The 23,521-nt window shown below is 36.7% G+C and overlaps 1 protein-coding gene across 10 annotated transcripts in view; it reads left to right on the top strand.

Annotated features, from left to right (window-relative positions):
* Positions 1-23,521, top strand: part of ANKRD28 (ankyrin repeat domain 28) — a 175,245-nt gene that overhangs the window by 136,300 nt on the left and 15,424 nt on the right. For 9 of the 10 annotated variants that reach the window (XM_036851838.1, XM_036851841.1, XM_036851839.1 and 6 more), the window contains 13 exons: positions 1,717-1,795; positions 2,734-2,848; positions 3,800-3,882; positions 5,322-5,385; positions 5,593-5,661; positions 7,795-7,935; positions 14,838-14,949; positions 15,883-15,909; positions 16,331-16,405; positions 19,229-19,430; positions 21,527-21,614; positions 21,848-21,965; positions 22,887-23,106. In XM_036851838.1, the coding sequence (XP_036707733.1) occupies positions 1,717-1,795; positions 2,734-2,848; positions 3,800-3,882; positions 5,322-5,385; positions 5,593-5,661; positions 7,795-7,935; positions 14,838-14,949; positions 15,883-15,909; positions 16,331-16,405; positions 19,229-19,430; positions 21,527-21,614; positions 21,848-21,965; positions 22,887-23,106 (1,393 nt within the window). The remainder of the gene's footprint in view (positions 1-1,716; positions 1,796-2,733; positions 2,849-3,799; positions 3,883-5,321; positions 5,386-5,592; positions 5,662-7,794; positions 7,936-14,837; positions 14,950-15,882; positions 15,910-16,330; positions 16,406-19,228; positions 19,431-21,526; positions 21,615-21,847; positions 21,966-22,886; positions 23,107-23,521) is intronic. The other variant, XM_036851837.1, reaches the window with a different exon arrangement.

Raw genomic sequence — 23,521 nt, forward strand, 5'->3', positions numbered from 1 at the left:
ATAATGCTTAGACGAGTGGTCCTATTTGAAGTTACCTCCTTAATGATTTAGAAAATTCAGTGGTAGATTTTACACATGACAAGGGAATGTTTTAGCAAAACAGCTAAGATGTGGTGGTTAAGTAGATTTGAAGACAACAGACCGTGATGCTGGTTTAAAAATAGATTTCATAAAAGTTGCTTTAATCTTGTCTAAGGACGTATGACATCCTGCTGATGTGCAGTTGCCCAGTTATCTTACCGCCAAGTTCCATTGAAACACATTCCCCAAGTTGTTGATGACCTCTGAGGTACCGTCCAACTGACATTATGTAAAAATTGTTGATAGCAGTGAGTTTTCAACGCCTAAGAATGTGCATTCATTCAAGAATATGTCTTCGTTCCTGACACCTATGTTTCCTGTATTTGTCAAATTTATGCTTATCGAATTATTGTTTGACTAAGGAGTTAAGGCTTTGACATTTGCCTTGCAAGAACAAAATTGTATTTGCTGACCCTCAAGTTCTCCTTATCAAGGCACCTTTCTCCTTCATCTTTTCCTCCCATCCCATTCTCTATTTTGATGTTTCTGTCCTTGATCAGGTTGTGGATGACTAGAATTGGAATGTGAATTTATGTTTGTAATTATTCAGTTTATAATTTTTTAAATTGGTTGTCCTACAGAATACTACATAGAAGTAAAATGAATGGTTTTTAAAAAGCAGTATAGCTCTGGTTTTTCATAACCTTGCTTATCATGAACCCTGCCTCATTGATTGTGTCACTTACCAATTTTTTTTTTTCCCACTCTTCAAGTGTTTATTCCATAATCAGTTAACTGTAGAGGACAGAAACCCAATTGTATATAGGTTGAAAGCAAGAAATATACAATTTCTCACAATATATCCAGTTGTCAACCCAGATAGCTGTCACACCTTTTCCCACCCCACCATGTACTTTAAATTTTGGGCAGATAAAGAAAATACCCCAAATACTTCTTTCCTTTGTTATGGTCACATGTATGTTTTGATTAACAAAATAATTTTAGGGAAGAAAAGACTTTACCTAACTCACAATAAAAGATATCACCTAACTCAGGCATTGTTTTTCTTCATATTTGGAATTCCTCTAGAATTTCAGAATTTGTACATCAAACACAGATGCAAGGCCAGTCTGGTTTATTATTTTAAATAATTTGGGAAAATAGCTAACATTATTTGTTACAAATAATTATAAACAAAATAATGTATAAAGTTTTTTAAGTGAATTATAGTTTCTGAAGTTAATTCTAACATTCACTTTTCCTCGGTCAAGGAGGGATTCAGCATTTCTTAGAACAAAAGAATTGTAGCAGTGTGAAATTTTTGAACCGTGGGCAGCACATCCTGGCAGTACCACTTCCAGTGATGTGACCTTGGTCGAATCATTAATATCCTTTGTGCTTCACTTCCCCCACCTGAAATAGGAGTGATACTAAGATTCCACCACACCCACCACTCCGGGCCTTTTTAAAACTGTGGGCATTGAGGTTTCTGTATATTTGTGCTTTATGATATACATACTAAAAAATTAGTTCATAATTTCAAACAGCTGTTTTACTGCCACAGGCTTCAGTTAAACTTAACGCTTGAGTAATAGTTCTACAGAGTAAAGTTGCAAGAGGATATTCAAAATAAAACTAACAATTACATGTTACAGATATAACAAGAATTTTAAATCTCGTGTGTGTTTATTTCAGAGCAAAGATGGAAAAACCCCACTGCACATGACTGCCCTCCACGGTAGATTCTCCAGATCACAAACCATTATCCAGAGTGGTAAAAAAGTATTTCTGTTTGTTTTTTTTCTTAAGTGTAGTAAAAGCATCCACATAATGAATGGTATTGAGGAATTGTCATAGCAGTGTACACATTTTTGACATTTGATATCAGAGCTCATGAAAATCAGATAATGAAGAATTTTAAATGCCATTTACATGTATCTTTTGTAATTATGTTTTTCATTTATTTTTGTATTGTTTCCCTTAGATTATAAATATAATTTCTCTAGCAGTTAGTGTTGGCTTTTTTAAAACATGCTAGATAGAAAACTCTGCCTTTCTACTGCAAACTGTATTATATATTAAGAAACTCGGTTGCATTTCTCTTTTCCCTTCTGACTATCTTGAACTATTTTTAGCATTTTCATTTATTTTCTGAACTTGTATTCTTTTGCATTTGAATTAGTACTAGGCAGGCTAAACTTTTAAATAAAAAGAACTTTTGGGTACATTAAAGCAGTGTTTTCACAAGCCATGTTCCAAGGAACTGTTTATTAGTAGTCCTCAAGACAATAGCTGTTCTGATTTTGCAGGGAAAGGGTAGGAATAAGCTCATGATCAAATAATTCATAAAGTATTGCATGCTGTCTTCTTGGTGACACAGAGTGTGCACATTAAAGCTTTGGAAAGTCTCACTCTAAAGAAATGTGTTTGATTTTGTTTAAATACAGTGGTTTCCAAACTTATTGGACGCCCAGAACCCTTTTGTAATTTTTAAATCTGTTAAAATCTTATGCTTAGTTCACAAAATTGCTTTAAGTGTGAAATCTGTAACCCCAGTGCCTGGCCCAGTAAATGTGCTGTGGATGAAATCTGTGGTTAAATTGTTATACCCATTAGTTTGTGCTTGAATTGCATTTTATATCACTTTCCATGTAATGGATTTGACTTGATCGTTACATAGTTCAGTGTCTGATAGTATGTCCTTTATTGCAGGAGCAGTAATCGACTGTGAGGATAAGAATGGCAACACCCCTTTGCACATAGCAGCGAGGTACGGCCATGAGCTGCTAATCAACACTCTAATTACAAGTGGTGCTGACACTGCAAAGTAAGTACTTCCCAAGGTGTTGATGCCTTGTCAGGGAAACGTGGATTTTGTCCTCAATGTAGTACTAATTGCTTGAGCTTTTTCCTCTTTGTATTGGCGATGTAATAGAATAGAATGTTTAATGTGATTTCATTGGTAAACCAGCATAGGGTATTTTTATATTTTTTTACCCCAGTTCTTTCTAGATTATGAGTAACATATTAAAGTTTCCATGTAAGATTTTGTTTGAAAGATGGATTCTCTTGCATGCTCTGCAGAAAGAAACACCCTACTTTTAAATTGATGTTTATCATTCTTATATGTATGTTTTTAAATTTTTATTACCTTTTTATATGTTTATTAACATGTTTTAAATCTTCTATTAAACTTTCTGTAAATGGTATGCTACTGTACACTTTTTTAAACTTTTTTTTTTTTTACATGAAGTTGTTGGTTTAGCCATGTAGATACAAATTTGGGCTTTTTTTCCTCGTCTCTATATGTAACTCTAGTTCATTCATTTTATAAAATTTAATTCTGTTGTAAAGATTTCACAATTTATTCATTCTCATTTACAAACACAAGTTGCTTCCAAGTTTTTACTATTACAAAAGTTACTGCAGTGAACATTCTTAAACATTTTGCCTTGTGGTAATGATTCTCAACATCGGGGCAGGGGGAATGGGTTTTGCTCCTGAGGCAAATGTCTAGAGACCTTTTGGTTGTCATCATCTGGGGAGGAGAGTGTTACTGTCATGCAGTGTGGGTAGAGACCGGGGGCGCTGGTGGCCTCTACAGGCACAGGATAACCCAGCCCCCAGCCCCACAGAAAATCCACAGTGACAGTAGTGCTGAGGTGGAAAAGGCCTGCTCTAAGAGGAGAGTAGCTGGATAAGTTAAGTATTGAATAGTTTCTTCTTACTTTATTTAAGTGATTGCATTGTGATGAGGACACTGTCCTGTTCACTTTAGGCGTGGCATACATGGAATGTTCCCCCTCCATTTGGCAGCCTTAAGTGGTTTTTCCGATTGCTGTAGGAAACTTCTTTCTTCTGGTAAGTGGAACCTTCACAGACAGATTATCCCCTTTTACCTCCCCAAACCGCCCCCCGCCATCTCCCATTTTAATACAGTCTCTTTATCCTGCTTTTCCAGAATCACATGTAGATAAGTCCATGTGTGGATCATTTATTAACCCCTCTGAGAATATGTTGGACCCTTTAATTTTAAGATTTGATTTTCTCTTCAGCTCTGGGAAAGGTTTTATTTTTCCAGTGATTTCCTCCTCTCTCTCTTAGTTGGGGAATGGGGTGTGGAATATTTCTAGAGCAGTCCCTTTGTGTCTAGAAGTAAAATATCTTCATTTGCATGCTTCCTTTTTAAGAGCCAATGACCAGTTTACAATATCTTCTAGGTTTGTGAAATTATTTATGCCGTATCTAATTACTGTCTTAAAATACCACATAGTCAGTTTGAAGCAAAACAGGATCAATAGCTTTCTATAAATATTACTACAAAATTATGATCCTTATTAAATGCATAGAATTATGAAATATGTAAGATTTAATTTTTAATGATATTCTATTTCTTAGTGTGTTAGGAAAGTTGAACAGATTTTGTATATTAATACTCTCGATTGCTGAAAGAATTATGGGAAAGTTTCAGTGAAAATTAACGTATTGTGAGACAGACACTTCTGCGTTTTTCTTAATGATATCTTTTAAGTGAGGTAATTGTGTTTTGAATGTTTTAAGTGTATGTGTGTCCACAAGTAATCACATACCCATTTATCTATGAAGGAGAATTCTAAAAACCTCTTCTCAGTATTAATCTGCAAGTATCAAAGCACCTAGGGCTTTAAAAAAAAAAGTTTTATTAAGAAATAATTCATGTATCATACAATTCACCTGTTTAAAATTTACAATTCAGTGTTTTTTTAAAGTATATTCACAGAGGTATGTAACCATGACTACAATGGGTTTTAGAACATTTTCATCCCCCCCCCGCAAAAAAAAAACCCCTCATTTTCAGTCAGTTCCCCATTTCCTCCCTCCCCCCAGCCCTAAGCAGTCATTAATCTACTTTCCACCTCTGTAAATTTACCTGTTCTGAACAGTTCATAGAAATGGAGTCACCCAAGATGTGGTTTTGTGACTGATTTTTTTCACTTAGAAATGTTCTGAACGGTCATCCAGTGTTATAAACGTGTATCGGTACTTTATTTCTTTTTATTGCTGAATAATATTCCATTGTATCCTATGACTTTTAAACAAGTACTCTAGCATTTGTTCTAAAACCCCCAATCCTTTAGTGGTAATTTTTTTTAAAATACTGTACATTATTAATCTATTTTCAATTAATTTTTACCTATTTGTAATTCATAGTTTTGTTTAAGATTGGGGGTGTGTGACTTTTTTTTACATTTTTTTAATGTAATACTCTAATATAAAGTAACTTACCTATACTATTATATAAGGTGTATTCATTCTTGTAGGATTTGATATAGATACCCCAGATGATTTTGGCAGGACCTGTCTACATGCAGCTGCAGCTGGAGGGTATGTTAACAAAATTTTTACTTTTTTTAAGAAAAAGGTAGTTGATCGTGGCAGGTTTTTTTTTGTTTCATAAAATATAAATCATAGTGTTTTATTCACTCTGCCCTCATTTGAAAACATGCTTTTATACTTATTTAAACCTATCGATTTCATTATAATTACAATTTCATTACAATTACATCTTCTCAATGTATTTTTCCTGGGTAGGAATTTGGAGTGCCTAAACCTTCTGCTGAACACTGGTGCAGACTTCAACAAAAAGGATAAATTTGGAAGGTAGGGTGTGGTACAGTTCCTCTGTAGAGCCTACTTAATGTTATTTACTTAATGACTTTCTTGACCTTATGTTGTGGCTTCTGAGAGTTAACTGAATAATTCTGCGTCTTTTGCGCGTTGTGATCATGATTCTTTGAGAGGCCCCAATAAGTAGATAACTTCTGAATATTCATTCTCACCCACAGCCTTCTTCCAGCTGGGCCCCTGCCATAGCCCCAGGCTACCAGCCACAGCTTTACTTTATAAGCACTTCTATACCTCTTGTGATGTCATTCCTCCTCCTCCTCCCATAATTATAGCCATGAAAATATAAAACCACATGGTACCTATGCTCCCTCAAAAAACTCACAAGAGCTGGAACTCAGTGGTAGTTCTCCATTCCTTCAAGTCATTCTTTTGTTAGAGACTCTGCTGCCTATATTTGGTTCCAGAGCACTAGAAAGAGGGAGGAAACAGGTTACAAATTTATGTGTAATTTTTCTTTCTCCTCTTCTCTAACTCTCTGCACACACCCTGAGCGTGACCCACAGGAAAGCACCTGTGAATGCAGAGTCCCTTTGTAGTCACCCAGCCAATCTGGCAGTCTCACTGTTCAGCCCAGGCCTCATTGTTACTTGCATCTGTGATTGCAGTACTTAAAGCCACCATGATCTACTAAGTTACTTAGAGTAGGAATTGACCCAGAGTCTGTTAGAACCACACAGGAAAGGACAGAATACAATTTGAAAAATAGAGGTGAGCATGCTGTAGTGTGTACAGAAATCTAAATATAATGTACACATGAGACTTATAATGTTATAAACTAGTGTTACCTCAATTAAAAAAGAAATAGAGGTGGCAGTATGAGCAAAATTGTGTATCAGGAGTTTGAGAATTTTATCAGAGTATATGACAAGAGAGGGTGTGTGTGAATCTGTGTCAGTGCATGGGATTGGGCCAGTGCACAGTAGAATTACGTGTGGTAGGGAATCAGAAGTGCATATAAGAAAAGAAAAGGAAAAACGACTATCTGACCCCATAATTATTTTGAGGAACAGACTGTTCTTATAAGCCTGCTAATTGAAGGAACTAATGACCCACAAAATCAAAAATCACTTTGTTTGACTTTGGCGTGCAGTATTTTTATAGCTAATTTATTTTTATACGTGTACTTTAATCCAGCATATATTAGTTACTTTGTAGCACTTGACGCATTCTCTACTACAGTTAGGGCACATTCTGAGTTTAGAAGCTTGAAAGTAATTCAGGGTTAATTGCATTTTCAAAAATACTATTACTATATTATACTATTATCCAATAAAGTAAAATAATGCTTCACTGTCATTTCACCAGGTAAATATTTTAGAAAAAATTATACCATGAAGACTCTGGACTAAATTTACCTTCACTTGTCTGTTTTCTTCTTCTTCTGTTTTTGTTTTTTTTTTTTTTAATGAAAGGTCATGGATCATCATAGTTTTGTAATCTAAAGACAGAAACTCCTAAATTTAGTAACATTCTTTTTCATTTCAGTAACTGAGAAGAAATAAGCTACAAACATTCCATCTCTAGAAATTAACAGTTTAGAGTAAACTCTTCAAAATGATGAACAGTCTTCAAAACTATGCATTTTTTGCTTGAGGAATCTGATATTACTGTGCAGCTCTACCATATAGTTGATATAACAGCATTCTTTTTAATGCTTCTGTATTTTTCTTACTCTTTATTCCTCTACTGAGACAGGAACAGAAGCTGCTACCTATGAAACATCTCTATTAGTATAGGGGAAGCTTTGTTAAAATGAAAGTTTTCTCAGATTGCTAATGGCATTAGGGAGGAAAAAAAATAAGTTTTCAAGTTTTGGAGCAGAATATGAAGGATATCTGTAATTCACTCAAAAGACTGGAATTGTTACTGTCTGGGGACCGTGAAATGATTTAATTGTGTTCCTATCTCATTTTGTATTCTTAGAGGCTCTTTGCCATCTTAGTTTCTCCTCCAAGCTTTCTGTCTGGCCCTCCGAAAGACTTAGGTATATGGCAGAAATCAATCTCAGGCTTTCTATAAATATTTATAACTGGGTGGATCAACTCTGCTCTTGTTTACTGGTTTCTGTCCCTGACTTTTTTTTTTTTAATTAACTTGGGCAAAAAGATCTCCACTGCACTATGCTGCTGCCAACTGCAACTACCAGTGCCTGTTTGCTCTTGTGGGCTCAGGAGCAAGCGTGAATGACCTTGATGAAAGAGGATGCACACCCTTGCACTATGCAGCTACGTCAGACACAGATGGCAAGTAAGTATCATGTGGTGAGAATGGAGGATTGTTTCTATCTGGCAGTTTTTATAGCAAATTTATATTTCCTTTTCTGTACTTTTTATTATTGATTATCTTTCCCTGATGCTCTAGTAGGGAAAATAAGTTGTTTTCATAATTATTCCTAGTCATCGTTATTACCACCTACTTCTACTCAGCAACCTGCATTATGAACTAATCAGGTAGAAGAAAGATAAAGGTCCCTTTTCGTCCTCCCTTCCAAAAACACATCTTAATATCTATCACCTCCATGTTTTTTCCACCTGGCTTCTTAGAGGCAGCAGTCTTGAGTATATCATAGGGAAAGGGAAAGGCAAGAGGTACACAGACAATGCCATCAGAAGATTGAGCAGAGATTGGAATACCAGTATTCTTCAGAGGTAGGAAGTTCATATTTCCAAGGGATCCCTGTAAATTGGTATTCAAATAGGGAATAATTGAACTGGCAGAATCTGGCACATAGTTGGTACTAAATAGTGCTTAAATAAGTAAATTATATAGATAATGGAGTAGTGAATAAATGTTGTCCAAAAATGACTTAATAAAAACAAAAGAATGAGAGATTTAGAAATTTTCATAATTAATGTTCACCCAAAGATGATCAGACCCATTTATAGTACCTTAATGTATATTGCCTTCTTGGAAGAAAATGAACTCATTAGAGACAGAGAAGAAATCTTCAATGTCTGTGGTATTCCCCATGAGTCTGGGTCAGTGAAGGGTAGGAAAAACAAATAATGGTTTCTGGGGAAAGATTTTATAAAATATACTTCAAGGAAGTTGCATTTAACATAGAACTATTTCCTTGGTTTTTAATGTTTACTTTTTTACCTTCAAAATAAAAAGCATAATTTGATGGTATTACTCACAAATATTAATTTATTATAAATTCTGTAACTAATTTCAAATCCATTTCTGTAAGTAACACTTTGTTATGCTGGATTTGTGGCTAAAATCCTAATCTTGAAAGCATTAGTAAAGTATACTATCAGCCCTTTGTATCTACTGGTTTTGCATCTGCAGATTCGGAGGGTCGACTGTATTTATTGTAGGGCTGTGTTCATTTTTTTATAAGGGACTTGAGGGTCCAAGTCTACGGTCTTTGGTATCCTCGAGTACTCTTGGCATCAGTCCCCCTTAGATACCGAAGGATGACCGTATTTTCTGTTTGGAGGAGTATATCACTTTATACAATTTCATATATACCAGAATAGTTAGATATAGATAGGTTTTGGGAGAAGCCAAATTATTTGAAGTATGTTTTTGGATAGTAGAGCTTTAAAGAAAATCTCTGATAGAGACTTTGTAAATCAGAAAATATTTTGGTAAACTTGGGTAAGTAGATTGTCCTCTGATTTATAAATTTTGTAATTTCAGGATTTGATTTATAGATTTTCCTAAAATAGATTATACCCAAAATGACTATCACCATCAGAAGTCCTTTACCAGTGTTCCCATAAACCGTTTATTGGGTACTGCCCAGCATGATCTCAGTAAATTCCACTGAGTTCACGTACACACAGACAGAGATTACCCCATCGTCCTCCTGCCCTTATACAATTACATTAAACCTGAATTCTTACGCAGGAACAAAAGAATAACAATGTCCAACCTATAGTGTTTGAGATTTGTGGTTTTATTTTAAGCCAGTCTACTTTTTTTTAGAAGTATACTTAGTACTAAAGTGAATTAAATTGTTAGTTTTCTCACCTAATATAAACTGTTTTGAGCAATAGTCTAGAGCAGGGGTCCCTAAACCCTGGGCTGTGAACTGGTACTGGTCCGCGGCCTGTTAGGAGCCAGGCCGCAGAGCAGGAGGTGAGTGGCGAGCGAGCGAAGCTTCATCTGCTGCTCCCCATCGCTCGCGTTACCGCCTGAACCATCCCCCTACCCCGCCCGCCCCCCGGTCCGTGGAAAAATTGTCTTTTGCAAAACCGGTCCCTGGTGCCAAAAAGGTTGGGGACCGCTTGTCTAGAGATATTTATTACTTAAACACTTAATTCTCAGTATCTCCACAAGCAACCTGATGTACCAGAAAGAACATGAGCTTTATCCAAAAGACCCAGCTGAAATCATGGGGGCTTCATATTATACCTCTTTGAGCCTGAGCAAGTAATTGTTAGGCAAAATCTTCTTTACCTGTAAAATCAGAATGAAGCGTACTTCTTAGAATTGTGGGGAAAACTGAGGGAATGTGTATAAAAGAATCTAGCACTGTTTTTTGGAGCCTCTTTCTTACCTTTGAAGTATCAAAGTCCCAGAGGTCTTGTCTGATGCCATCACTTATAGACTCAGTGATTTGTTCCCTGGGAATCTTCTGGAAACTATTCACTACAGTAACCATTTTAGGATACCAGAGGCATCCTTTCAGTAAGTGATTGTTTTGGAGGCTTAAATAGTAGAATTAAAGAGTTGGTTTATTTTTCTGAACTCCAAGGATTTAATTCACAGGAATAGGTTGGATAACAAGAGAATCTGGAATAATTCTTTCTGCTGCCAAAGCCAGAGTGAAATATTTTCTAAAAGAAGAAAGAAATTCCCCATGACTTCAAATACTGTTACTCAGTAATGTGTGTTTGTTGGTTTGTTTCTTTAATGATTGTTTAATAATGTCCTGTCAGCATCCCCAGGGAAAGTTGTATATACTTTGGGATTTTTGACACTCTGCCACTGGTTTTCTGCTGTTCAGAAGTGACATAAGTAATTACAGTTCTACTCTGCCTTGTGTGCCTGTCTTTACTTTCAGTAAATGTTGGAAAAATACATGAAATCGTTCCTCCTCATTCTCCTCATCCTGCTAGTCGCCCCCATCATCCTGATGCCTACATTCACTATAGACAGTCATGACTCGGCAAACAAATATACAGTTATTTTCACGGGAGAAACATACTAAATGTATTAAATATTAACAAATAAAGTTCTCTTTGCCATTTGAAGAAAAATAGGACTGGCTATGAGCATGATGGTGAGGACCTACCCCACGCCTGTGTGGTGTGTATAAGAGAAGGGGAAGGCTGGGGTTATTTATTGTGATTACATATAAGGAAGAAATCCTCCTCATGCCTTTTCTTCTGTGATAACTACCATTAACAGAAGTATTTCTATATGTTTATGTAGATCATTTCACATCCCTCACAGTGTAATCAGAGTTATGGACCTGGTAAATGTCTGTCCATAGGCTTTTCTGTGTTCATATGGTTATATATACATGTGTTTATGAATGCATAGATATATTTCACCAAGATACACTTTTATGGAGATAGATGTTAACAAAAATGGGATCATATTTTGACTTCTAATAGCATTGTTTATTTTTGTCTGTTTTGAACTTTATGTAAATGGAATCATACAGTCTTTTGCTTGGAACTTTTATAATCCTTAGGTTTATTCCTAAGTATTTGATATTTTCATTGCCAAAATAAATCTATCTTTAAATTTCCTTTGTTGTGAAATAGAGAAATATATTTGACTTTTGTATACAACTTTGCATTCAGCAGCCTTGTTAAACCTGTTTTATGTATGCGTGTAAGACAGAACTGGGTTTGATTCTGGCTCTGCCACTTGCTGTGAGACCTTGGGCAGGTTACTTAACCTCTCTGCACGTTTCATCTGTCAAGTGGGAATAATAGTCTGACCTTAACTCATGGCCATATGAGGTACAGAATATCTGAATTGCTTAGAACGATACCTGACACATTGTAATCTTCCTGTAAGGATTAGTTGTATTTTTTTAGGCTATGCTTAATATCTTTTTTGGTCAGTCAGACACTATTGTATACCGTGATGGGGGAGAGTAGAGTTAGGAGGGCCTCTGGCGACAATGCCACATCCTCTGCCCTGGGCCGAGTGATCCTCTCCCAGGGCTCTGACCAGCCGTGGGACACATGGATTTGACTCAGTCTGAACTTGCACCAGAAAAAGTGGTAGGAGTTCATGGGTGGTAGGGGAAGAGTAGGAGAAGTTTAAATAGTTTGAAAATCACTCTGATTTGAATTACATGCTTAATTGGGATGAGGATACTTAATTTGTCTAACAAATGAAGAAAACAAAATATTTAACAGTAAGTTTGGTTTATTACTTAGGTATTTAGCCATAAATATTCCTCCAGATTTTGCATACATGGTTTATTTTAGGGAAATAAGAGAAATTATAGAAAATCTTCGTTTCTTAATTTTCTGCGTTTTATAAAATGAGCGTGTGTTAACTTTACAATGAGCAAAAAAATTTAGGATTGACTCTCTCCCCTTCACCTCATTTGCAAATCAAAAGTGAGGTTCAGATTTTCAAGATCAAGCAATTTTGTGGTTCAGTATTTTATAAACACCCAGGTCAAAGTGTCACTAACTCATTAACCCCTGTGCTAAAGCATTTGTAGCATAGAAAGAACACTTGAAGAGAAGACCCAAGGCCTAGTCCTTGCTTTGCCATAGTCTAGCCAGAAGATTGGGAGCAAGTCATTTAATTTTCCTGAATGTCAGTAATTTTTTTCATTTGTTAAAGGTAATGCTTACAAAGTAGTCATGAAAAGTCATATTGCTTAGCAAAATTTGAAAGGTGTGGCAATAGAAGTAATTTTATAATTATAAATCAACTCTTAGTCTTTGTTTTGTTATAGGAGACCAATCATCTAGTAATATGAAGGTAGACAAAGAAATATGATTTGATAAGAACTACTGCATGTATTATGGTTGAATTATTTCAAACCATTTAATGTTGTATACTTGCAACTAGTAAATATAAGTAGTGCTTTGAGACTTGCTCTCCTACTTCAGAAGGTAAACATGAACTTACCTACTTGTTTTGCTTTCCTTAAATAAGTCAGTTTTTTTTTTTCCCCCAGTACTCATGTATCAGCAAGTTATCTTAAAATAGTTTGTTCCACTGATAGAATCTGTCTTGTATTCAGGTCTCAGTAGGGAGAACTATTTCTGTTTTATCATTCACATCTAGAGAACTTGATTAAAGGTAAAAAGATATTCCCTTGGGTGAAATGTTTCTGCCTTTAAAGCAGTGAGACTGTCCTTCCAGGCCAGCAGGTCTTTCCTTCATCCCAGTGAGGATTGACCTGTGAGCTGGGTACCTAGGAAGACTGTGTACAGAGTCTACACACTGCCTGAAATACTTCCTGGCGTGCCCTCAGAGCTAGTTTAGGAATACCGAGAAACACCAGGCTTGTTCCTTAGAGTCAGATTCGGGTGATGTTGTTGTTTCATCATAGTGATATGCAGTTGATCATAATTTTCACTGCATATAAATATCAAAATCCCGCTTAAAAGGATGAACATTTGCTACCATTAAGGATATTATAATAAATGTAGATTCTGTAAGTAATTCCTAAGAGATCTAAAGTACTTTAAGCAATTAGCATTAAAGAAATAAGGGTTGGCATTGCAAAGAATGGTCCTCATACATATATGATAGAGTTACTGGGTGATCAGTTACATCGCTCCATTGTTCCTTTCCACTTGTTCTTATAACTTCAGTATGCTTTTGGAAACTTGACAAGCAGTATTTGATTATAGATTTCCCCCCCTAGTGGTGGAGTTAGTATTTAGTTAGACATACTGCAATATTAGACAAATTATCACTGAATAATTATGGACTTGGAATTTGAACATGAATGGATTTTAGATTATTTAGTTGAATTCCTACTCCCATCTATCAAATGAATAAACAGAAGCCATTTCACCATAAAGGTGAAATGATTTGCCCAAGATTGCTGGTATCAAACTAACTCTAGCGATAAATCTTTTAATTTCTAATTCAGTACTCTTTTTTTTTTTTTTTGCTGCCATAACATTTATCAGAATTATAACAAATTGTGAACTTTATAGTCCTTTTCTTTAAAAAAAATTTTTTTAACATCTTTATTGGAGTATAATTGCTTTACAATGGTGTGTTAGTTTCTGCTCTATAACAAAGTGAATCAGCTATACGTATATATATATCCCCATATCTCTTCCCTCTTGCGTCTCCCTCCCACCCTCCCTATCCCACCCCTCTAAGTGGTCGCAAAGCACCGAGCTGATCTCCCTGTGCTGTGCGGCTGCTTCCCACTAGCTATCTGTTTTACATTTGGTAGTGTATATATGTCAGTGTTACTCTCTCACTTCGTCCCAGCTTACCCTTCCCCTCCCCCGTGTCCTCAAGGCCATTCTCTATGTCTGTGTCTTTATTCCTGTCCTGCCCCTAGGTTCATCAGAACCAATTTTTTTTAAGATTCCATATATATGTGTTAGCATACGGTATTTGTTTTTCTCTTTCTACGATGAGGTATCACCTCACACCAGTCAGAATGGCCATCATCAAAAAATCTTACAGTTCTTTTAAAATTACTTTCCTCATATTTTAATAGCACAGGAATGAAGTGTATTTCCCATGGGAAGGTCTTTCGTGTTACCTACATACCACTTTTACATTGTTCCCACACTTTTCAGGTCTCTAATGCAAGATCCTTGAATTCTGACCTTGGTTTTGGGAGATATTTTTACATCCTTTCTTGAGCTTCCTAATGAGATATACTAACTATGTATTCCAGAAAGATTGGATGCTCCCCACCAGTAAGAGTTTAATCCTGTCAAACGTTGTTTGAGTTGACTAGCTGGTGCCATGAATATAGACTGTGTACGAAACAGTCTTCAGGTATACTGTGCTTGCTGACAGACTGTGGATAAAGAAGATTCTCTTATGAACATTTTGTTTGTACTTTTATGATACTTACAGTCAATATCATTTAAATGACAAATGTATGTAGTGTAGATGTGTTTATGATTTTTACATTACTCAAATGTAAGAAAAATTTCCAGTTTTGAGTTTGTCTCTGTTTTTATCATTGGTTAAAATGCAGGATTTAGAATTATGAATATGTCTTACTATAATAGGTGCCTGGAATACTTATTAAGAAATGATGCAAATCCAGGGATCCGGGACAAGCAAGGATACAATGCAGTTCATTATTCAGCTGCATACGGTCACCGTCTGTGTCTTCAGCTGGTAAGAGTCCTGATTTCTTGTGGAAGGACCTACGTAAGTTTATATTCTAATAATGTAATGACAGAATAAATGGATCAAGAAACAAGTGCCTTTTAACATTTTTAGAATCCCTATCCCTCCTAAATTCATACTTGCCTCACTAAGCTTTCTCTCATTCCCTTTTCCCTTTCACAGAGAAAGGAGGAAATTAGATCTCTGGAGAGGGCTCCCTTAGAGCCCCCCATGTCCATGTAGCATTCACTGCCCCTGCCCCTTTAAATGTTTTCCAGAATGTTTTAAAGAACTGTAACTATGTCATATGTGAGAAATACATGTTCCTGTGAGAGAAAGCTTCCCCCTTTGTATTCAGGAATTCAGAAAGACCCAGTCTTCTGTCAGTCTCTCCTGACAAGGGAGACTCATCTTCTGCAAAGGAACTTTTTATTTCAACTGTGGTCTCATTCCTGAATGTATACACCATTCACCCCACTTTGCCAAACCAAAGGGAGAGTAAAAGACAAGTTAAATGATTCTGAAGTGTGTAGCACATGCTTCACATTAGAGGTTTCTTCATTTAGACCTACTTATAAATTATATTAACATTGCTTCCCTTAAAGGGGAAATAAAATTCAAGGAGGGTGGGTATAAAAGATAGAAAAAAGAGGTTGACATACTTAATATAGCATTTAGAACCCTGCTACAGAAGTAATATTTCCTTAGTTCATTATGGTATCTGTAGACTAAAATCTGAGACCCATGTGTATAGATTTGTGGTCTATTATATTGTACAGTTGTTTACTTAAAAGACTTCATTTTTGGAGGCAAAGGAAGCACAAGTTCAGAATAGAATTTAACAAAGCCCTATGTAAATAGAGACATGTAGTTAACATTTATCTCTTTACTGTATATGACTGCTTCCTCAACTAAGTATTTTTATTTTAAATTTTATTTCAGATTGCAAGTGAAACTCCTTTAGATGTTGTAAGTATTAATTAGTCAGTTTTCCCCCTAATATTGATTATTTAAATATTTGCTCTCACTAGAGCTGGAGCCTGTCTTACACATTCCTGGGAACAAAGATAGTGACAGAAATCATGTTTGCAGGGGGAGGGAAAGTTCTTACTTGGTGGTAATTAAATGGCATTTCTCTCAAACTCTAAGTTTATAGCCCTCTCTCAAAGCTCTTAGTATGTGGTCCTTACTACATTTTCAGGATAATCCATTCCATAAGGTTGCTGAATTTAGTTTTCATAATATAATGGTCTGGGATTTTAAAATTCATATTCAAGTATCAGTTTATACTCTAAAATGGATTTGAACTTGGGGGAGGGGGACCAGGAATAACTGCTGTGATATGTCTAAAAGTACCATTTCTGACACTTAAAATTCTTTTCTTTCTCAGTTAATGGAAACCTCGGGAACAGACATGCTGAGTGATTCAGACAATAGAGCAACAATAAGCCCTTTACACTTGGCTGTGAGTATTGCCTTCACAGCCAACTGAAAATGTCTCATATCTGTGTTGACTCAAACTAGTACCCAGAACTTTTGGTCCATATAATGATGATCATGGAGTTAAAACTGTAAGAACTTTCTTAACTCAGAGAATTCTTGAATGTACTTTGTTTCGTTTGTTTGTTTGTCTTAAAAAAAAAAAAAGGCCGGGGGGTTTGAGCTTCCCACAAGGCCTGCTCTAAGGAGAGAATATGCCTGAGATGTGAATTTTAAAATGACCCACCCTAGTGGAATGGCTTCTGACTTCTTAAGCAGATGATATAAGAACTGTAATTTCTGTGGTATTTCTACAACTTTTTGCTTACTTTGTGATTTTGGGGTGCTAAGTTTGTGTTCACTGGTCCTTCACTTGCTCATGCTATAGGATTTAACTACATGGTCTGTAATGTTCCTTCTAGCTTCAGATGCCTCTGAATTTTTCCTCTTAATGTCCGTCACTAAGAGAAGATTAGAAGAGAGTGTGACAATTCTTTAAGTCAAATATGGAAATGAATTACCTTAGGAAATTTCAAGCAGAGCCCAATCTAGTTCTTTCTGCGCTGAAAGAAGAATTTATCTTTGAAATAAAGCATGTTGTGGGGAGCTGGGGGACTTTGAGAATCGGGAGAATTGGGTACTGTCACTATTTGTGAGACCTCTGATTTTAAGTATAGTAAAATGCTTATAAGGGTCTCTACTTAGGTTAATGTGTATCACAAGTTCAATGATCCATTTAATTGTTTCTTCTCACATATACTATTATTTTTTATTTTAATATTCTCCTGGCATATTTTCTAACACTGACACATGTACACTGAATTTTCTGCTTTGTCTTTCTCCCCCTTTCTCCCCAGCAGTACTTCCTACCATGCTCTAAATAACTAAGAAGACATGCTGAAGCTTCCTTTTTCCTTGCCCTTTGGGTCTTTGGAAATACTATCTACTCTCCCAGACTTGCATAATAAATAAGTCATCTGGAAGTGCAAAGCTAGCATGGAGAAAATAGCTATTTTACTATGGGTGGCAAGAAATGACGTCTGAGCAGATGACTAGGCAGTTCTTCCTGCATCATTATCATCATTCTTATAATAATAGCGCCTCATCTCTTGAACACTTACTAGGTGCCAGACTAAGCACTTTGCCAAGTTTTTGAATGCATTATCTCAAAAACTTCAGTATTTTTAACTAGTTATTTTACTCCATGGCTATTGGGAATAGTGCTGTTATTAACATGGGTGTGCTAAATAGTGTTTTTAAGCTGAAATGGAAACAATTTTGTGATTTCATAATTAGGCTCAATGAAATGTGGTTATACCACCACTCTTGCATTTTGTATCCATCCCTAGGAGGTTTTTCAGAAATTACTGAAGTGATTTTTCTCCTTCCAAACTCTCCCAATCCAGGATGACTTGATGCAGTAAAAACGCGCTGGCTTGAGGACTCAGGAAACTGGCCTTGGTCCTGCCTTCGCACATACTAGGCCTCTAAGCCTCTTGTCCCAGTCCAGTCAGAGCCATCGTGAGGGGAAGATTACCCTGTGGCAGATTACCCTGGCTCTAGCTGTCCTTATTTTCCCTCTGCTTCTTTTTATACCACCTTCTGCATATACTGTGCTTCTCACAGTTCATTTTTAATAGCATAATTTTGTTGACCTGGTATTGAGGAACAAGGTTAGATGTGCTCCTCAGACAGTAGAGCTCAGAGATCTCTAGTCACTTTAACTTTGAGGGAGTCAGAAACATCAAGAGGTCAGTAAGGCCCAGAGCAGCTTCACCTCCTGCTGGTACTTTCTGACATTTCCCACAAGAAGTGGCTTTACAGCCCTTTGGTACATTGCGGGCCCCTCTTTCTAGCTAAGTATCTGTTTTTAGAAGCAGGTGACATTTAGCACAAATATGGTAGAATTTTATATTTTTCAATTCCCTAATGAAAAGTTCACATGTGATCATTTACAGTTTGCCTATATGTGCTAAGCTGCAGGTCTGAACGGTATCAGAAAATGCCTTGTCCCTTAGCTAAAAGGGGTGGCATGAGTGAACCAGAGGAGACATTCCTTCCCCATCAGAACTGTGTCGTTATTGCCTTATGTCCTGCTCAGCATCTAGTCCAATAAGAGTAATAGATGTTCAGTTGACATGTTGGTTTTTGAAATGAATGCTTTGGAAAGCAGACTGTGTAAAGAAGGGGATTTCAGTCGGTTGGGTTTCAGACAAATTTCTCAATCTTCTTGCTCTGCTGTACTGCTAGGACAGTGCATAAGCACATGGTAGTTTTTCAAGCAGGGCTCAGTCTAAATATTTTTGAAAAGAAATGTTTATTTTTGAGATAGCACGTTATGGGATGGAGTAGTAATTTTAATTTGAGAAATCAGAAGGCTCAAGTACTAGCTGAACTTCAGTTGCAACTGTCCGTAGTAAGCGTAGTAACATTTTATCGGGGAGTGAACTGTGACGAAGAACACGGGCTTTGGGATCATAGACTTAGAATGAAAGCTTTCATTGAACCCATGTCATACATCATTGAATGTCTGCCATGAACCAGACATTGTATACTCGTGAAAAGATCACCTGTCATTTCAACTTTTATTATTTGTGGAATACCCATTCCCTAACACTGTAGTCTACTAATTGATTATTAGAAAAATTTGTAGGTAACTTTCTGAATTATTAATACAGAAGTTTTAGATTTCCTCAAATATAATGATGTGAAGACAAGTTTGCTTACTACTCCCTTTATGTTTTTTAGGGTTTCTAAGAAGCCAGTCTAAATATGTATTTTTTTAATTTATATTTTTATTTATTCCCAGGCCTATCATGGTCACCATCAAGCACTAGAAGTGTTAGTACAGTCTTTGTTAGATCTTGATGTGAGAAACAGTAGTGGAAGAACGCCCTTGGACCTTGCAGCATTTAAGGGCCATGTAGAATGTGTGGATGTTCTCATTAATCAGGGAGCCTCAATCTTAGTCAAAGATTACATTTTGAAGAGAACACCTATACATGCAGCAGGTATGTCAAAGACTATGAATGATTTTATTTACCACTTTCCATCTAATGCTCTTCTTTTTCAATTTCTTGTATATTATACTCCTGGTAATTGTTTTAACAATTTTGACTTTAACAATTCTAATGATTCTACTCTCAGGGAAAAACCAACAGCAAGATTATAATCACTTTAAAAAAATATCTACCTTAGAAATTGGATTTATATAATAGTCTAACTTCTGAAGTACTTTATCAACAACAACAACAAAAAATAACAATTTCTTTTTAACTGCTTTTTGATGGAAATTATTTTGGATTGGTATGTGCTTTCATTTAACAACTGATAAACATTTTACTTACTGTACCAGGGTACTGCATTAAACATTTAATCAGACAGGAATACAGAGTGCCTGCTATGCGAGAACTACTCCATGGAGTGTTTTGTGATGTTGTAGAAAATGCAAAACTACATAACAATGCCACTGTGATGACTCAGTACCCGCTGTGTCACTAGCAGATGCAGATTCACAACTCTCTACAGGAATTACTACAAGGCAGTATTAATTTTAAATAATGAATTCAAGACTGGTATATGTGAAGAAATCCTAGCCAAGTATTGTCTCATCCCCAATAGGCCATCTTCGTATGATTAGATCCATTTCACTTAGTCTGTTTTTATAGGGTGATCCTTAAAGTGGATCCATTTGAATGTAGGTCTGGGACTTTGCTTCTGGTCATTTGGAAAACTTGCATTTTAGAAGACTATAGGTAACACCCACTGTCGCTCCAGAGCAGCCTTTCAGAAACTATCAGATAATCAAGCAGGGCTCAAAGACAAAAATTTTAATAATGGATTGAAAGTCCTAATAAGGATATGTATATAAACTGCTATATGGTAAAAATAAGAAGTTGGGCTTCCCTGGTGGCGCAGTGGTTGAGAATCTGCCTGCCAATGCAGGGGACACGGGTTCGAGCCCTGGTCTGGGAAGATCCCACATGCCGCGGAGCAACTGGGCCCGTGAGCCACAACTACTGAGCCTGAGCGTCTGGAGCCTCTGCTCCGCAACAAGAGAGGCCGCGATAGTGAGAGGCCCGCGCACCGCGATGAAGAGTGGCCCCCACTCGCCGCAACTGGAGAAAGCCCTCACACAGAAACGAAGACCCAACACAGCCAAAAATAAACATAATAAATAAATAATAAATAAAAATTAAAAAAAAAAAAAAAGAAGTCAAAATGCTATCATTTTCTGTTACCTTATTCTGAAAAAGAGTGAAGTTGTATATTATTCTGCAACTTGAAAAATTACATTGTAAGCACATTATTTGCAGAGCTAATTTAAAGCTTTCATGGAGTGTTTGCACTCTTAATAGATAAATATTGAACCAAGACACTAGTAAGTCCCTCAGAAGTGGCTAACCAATGCCATATAATTCATAAGTCCTACCCACTGAAAGAGTTACAGGTTCCTGTTAGCACCCACCTCTTCAATAAGTGCAAGCCTTGGTTAGAACCAAGATGCCTTTCAAATTTGGAGACCTGCTGGGGAGCATCTTACTCTTAAATCATGGAAGGACATTGGTTCTGGATGTGAGCCAGTCCTTTCCCACAGGGATCTTATGCCTGTTGCTTTGGGTGTTGAGCTTAGATGATACGAACACTCATCAGTAGCTGCTGTGTACTGAGTATCCGTGAATCCAGTTTAAGAAAAAAAATGATGGGCCAAACAGAATTTCCTTGAAGCATCCCCAAGGATCACATCTAAAATCAGGAAAGAAGGAGGACTTTCACTATCAGGAATAAAAATATTTCCCAGGCGTCCTCCAGGCTTCTTAACATCTCAGTGGGCAGAACTTGAAACCAGTCATTGGCAAAGGAGAAGGGAGTTGATGTGATTGACTTGTCTGATCATGATTTCATCCCTTGGCTGGAGGCAGGCTGCCCTTCCTGACCACATTGGCACCACCAGAGAGCTAAATAAAATGAGCATTTTCTTTCTTGCCTGTTAAATTCAATGAATATTCCAAAATTATATCTAGCAAATGTGGTTTAAGATGGACATTTTCTATTTTATCATTTTATAGATATATAATTGCTGAAATTTTTGAATATCACTTTACAGCAACAAATGGTCATTCGGAATGCTTACGGCTACTAATAGGAAATGCAGAACCACAGAATGCAGTAGATATTCAAGATGGAAATGGACAGTAAGTTTTAATAATTTTTAAAATTAGTTTTAGGATGTTTGTTCATCTTCATACCTTTGCCCCCCTATTTTAGTAAGTCTGTCATAGTGTGTAACTGGGTAACATCAAATACAGTTTTTTAAGTATACTTTAAAGTTGCATCACAGAAAGACATGTTTAGAAGGCAGGCCAACACAGTGTACTTTCATGGATGAAGTCTCGGTGGTGACGGAGCTGCTCCTGTTGTTGCCCAGGACTCCGCTGATGCTGTCTGTGCTCAACGGGCACACGGACTGTGTCTACTCCCTGCTGAACAAAGGAGCAAACGTAGATGCCAAAGATAAATGGGGAAGGACGGCACTGCACAGAGGGGTAAGCAGAAGTGTTCTCGCTTCCTTTCTGAAAGTTTTTATGACCTCATTTTACCTAAAACTGAACTAGGCTGTGTTTATATTTTTCTCCATTTAATTTTTACCAAATAATCTTTACTGTTTCTTTCACTATCTTAGTTTTTGAACTCTAATTTTTAACAACCACAAAACACAACTTAATCCAGAGAAGAATAATGTTGGAACAGAATTTTAAAATCTTAGCGGGCTTCCCTGGTGGCGCAGTGGTTGGGAATTGCCTGCCAGTGTGGGGGGCACAGGTTTGAGCCCTGGTCTGGGAGGATCCCACGTGCCGCAGAGCAGCTAAGCCCGTGCGCCACAACTGCTGAGCCTGCGCTCTAGAGCCCACGAGCTACAACTACTGAGCCTGTGTGCCGCGGCTGCTGGGGCCTGGGCGCCTGGGGCCTGTGCTCCGCAGTGAGAAGCCCGCGCACCGCAGCGAGGAGTGGCCCCCGCTCACCATGGCTGGAGGGAGCCTGCGCGCAGCGACGAGGACCCAGCACAGCCAAAAATTAATTAATTAATTAATTTAAAAAAAAAAAGAATTTTAAAACCCTAAAGCCTTGAGTAGAATTGATGTCAGTTTTACTTTTTTCCATTATCACAACTGTTTTCTTACACATTTTTGTCTTAATTTTTTCACCTTTGAAATATTTTTTTTGTTGAACTAGAAGTCCCATTATTCCTGTTTTTCATATTTACTTTTATTTTGACAAAGTCACTGCTTTAACTAAATTTTTAAGCCACTTTCAGTAAAAATACTGGGTTACTCAAAATATGATAAATGCTTTGATTGGTGGGAGGACATGGGGAATATGGACTTTAAAATTCATAATTTAGCTATAATTGGCATGGAGTGCCCAACATAGTGTATTCAGCTACATGCAAATAATTTTTCTTTCAGGCAGTCACAGGCCATGAAGAGTGTGTAGATGCATTGCTTCAACATGGTGCTAAGTGCTTATTACGAGATAGCAGGGGCCGGACACCAATACACTTGGCAGCTGCCTGTGGACACATTGGTGTTCTCGGAGCTCTTCTGCAGTCAGCAGCATCTATGGATGCAAATCCAGCCATGGCGGACAATCATGGATACACGGCACTTCACTGGGCTTGCTACAACGGTTAAGTACACAGACACAGACCCACGTTACCTACCCATTATGTACCACAGAGAGACAACTAACTAACACATTCTGACTTTCATGAGAATGATATATTATGAATAACCTACCACATAGCTATAGCTTACTCCAGTGCCTTGTCGTGCTAAAGCCAAGATGCTGGTTTTCAGAGATGTTTTGAGATAAGCAGTCACTAAGTTTAAAAGTTTTTTAGACCTTTGCTTCAATAAGTGTTTTGCATTTTTAAGATAGTTTTGTAATATTAATTACTTTTATAACATTATTAATAATATTGTTATTAATATTAATATACTTTTATAATATTATTTCCAATGTCTTTTATATAGTTATGTTTGTATTTTTATTATATTTTTATTTCTAAATATACTTGTTATTAGGGAAAAAATGACAGGTA

This window comes from Balaenoptera musculus, chromosome 4 (assembly GCF_009873245.2).
Source record: "Balaenoptera musculus isolate JJ_BM4_2016_0621 chromosome 4, mBalMus1.pri.v3, whole genome shotgun sequence".
NCBI lineage: Eukaryota > Metazoa > Chordata > Mammalia > Artiodactyla > Balaenopteridae > Balaenoptera > Balaenoptera musculus.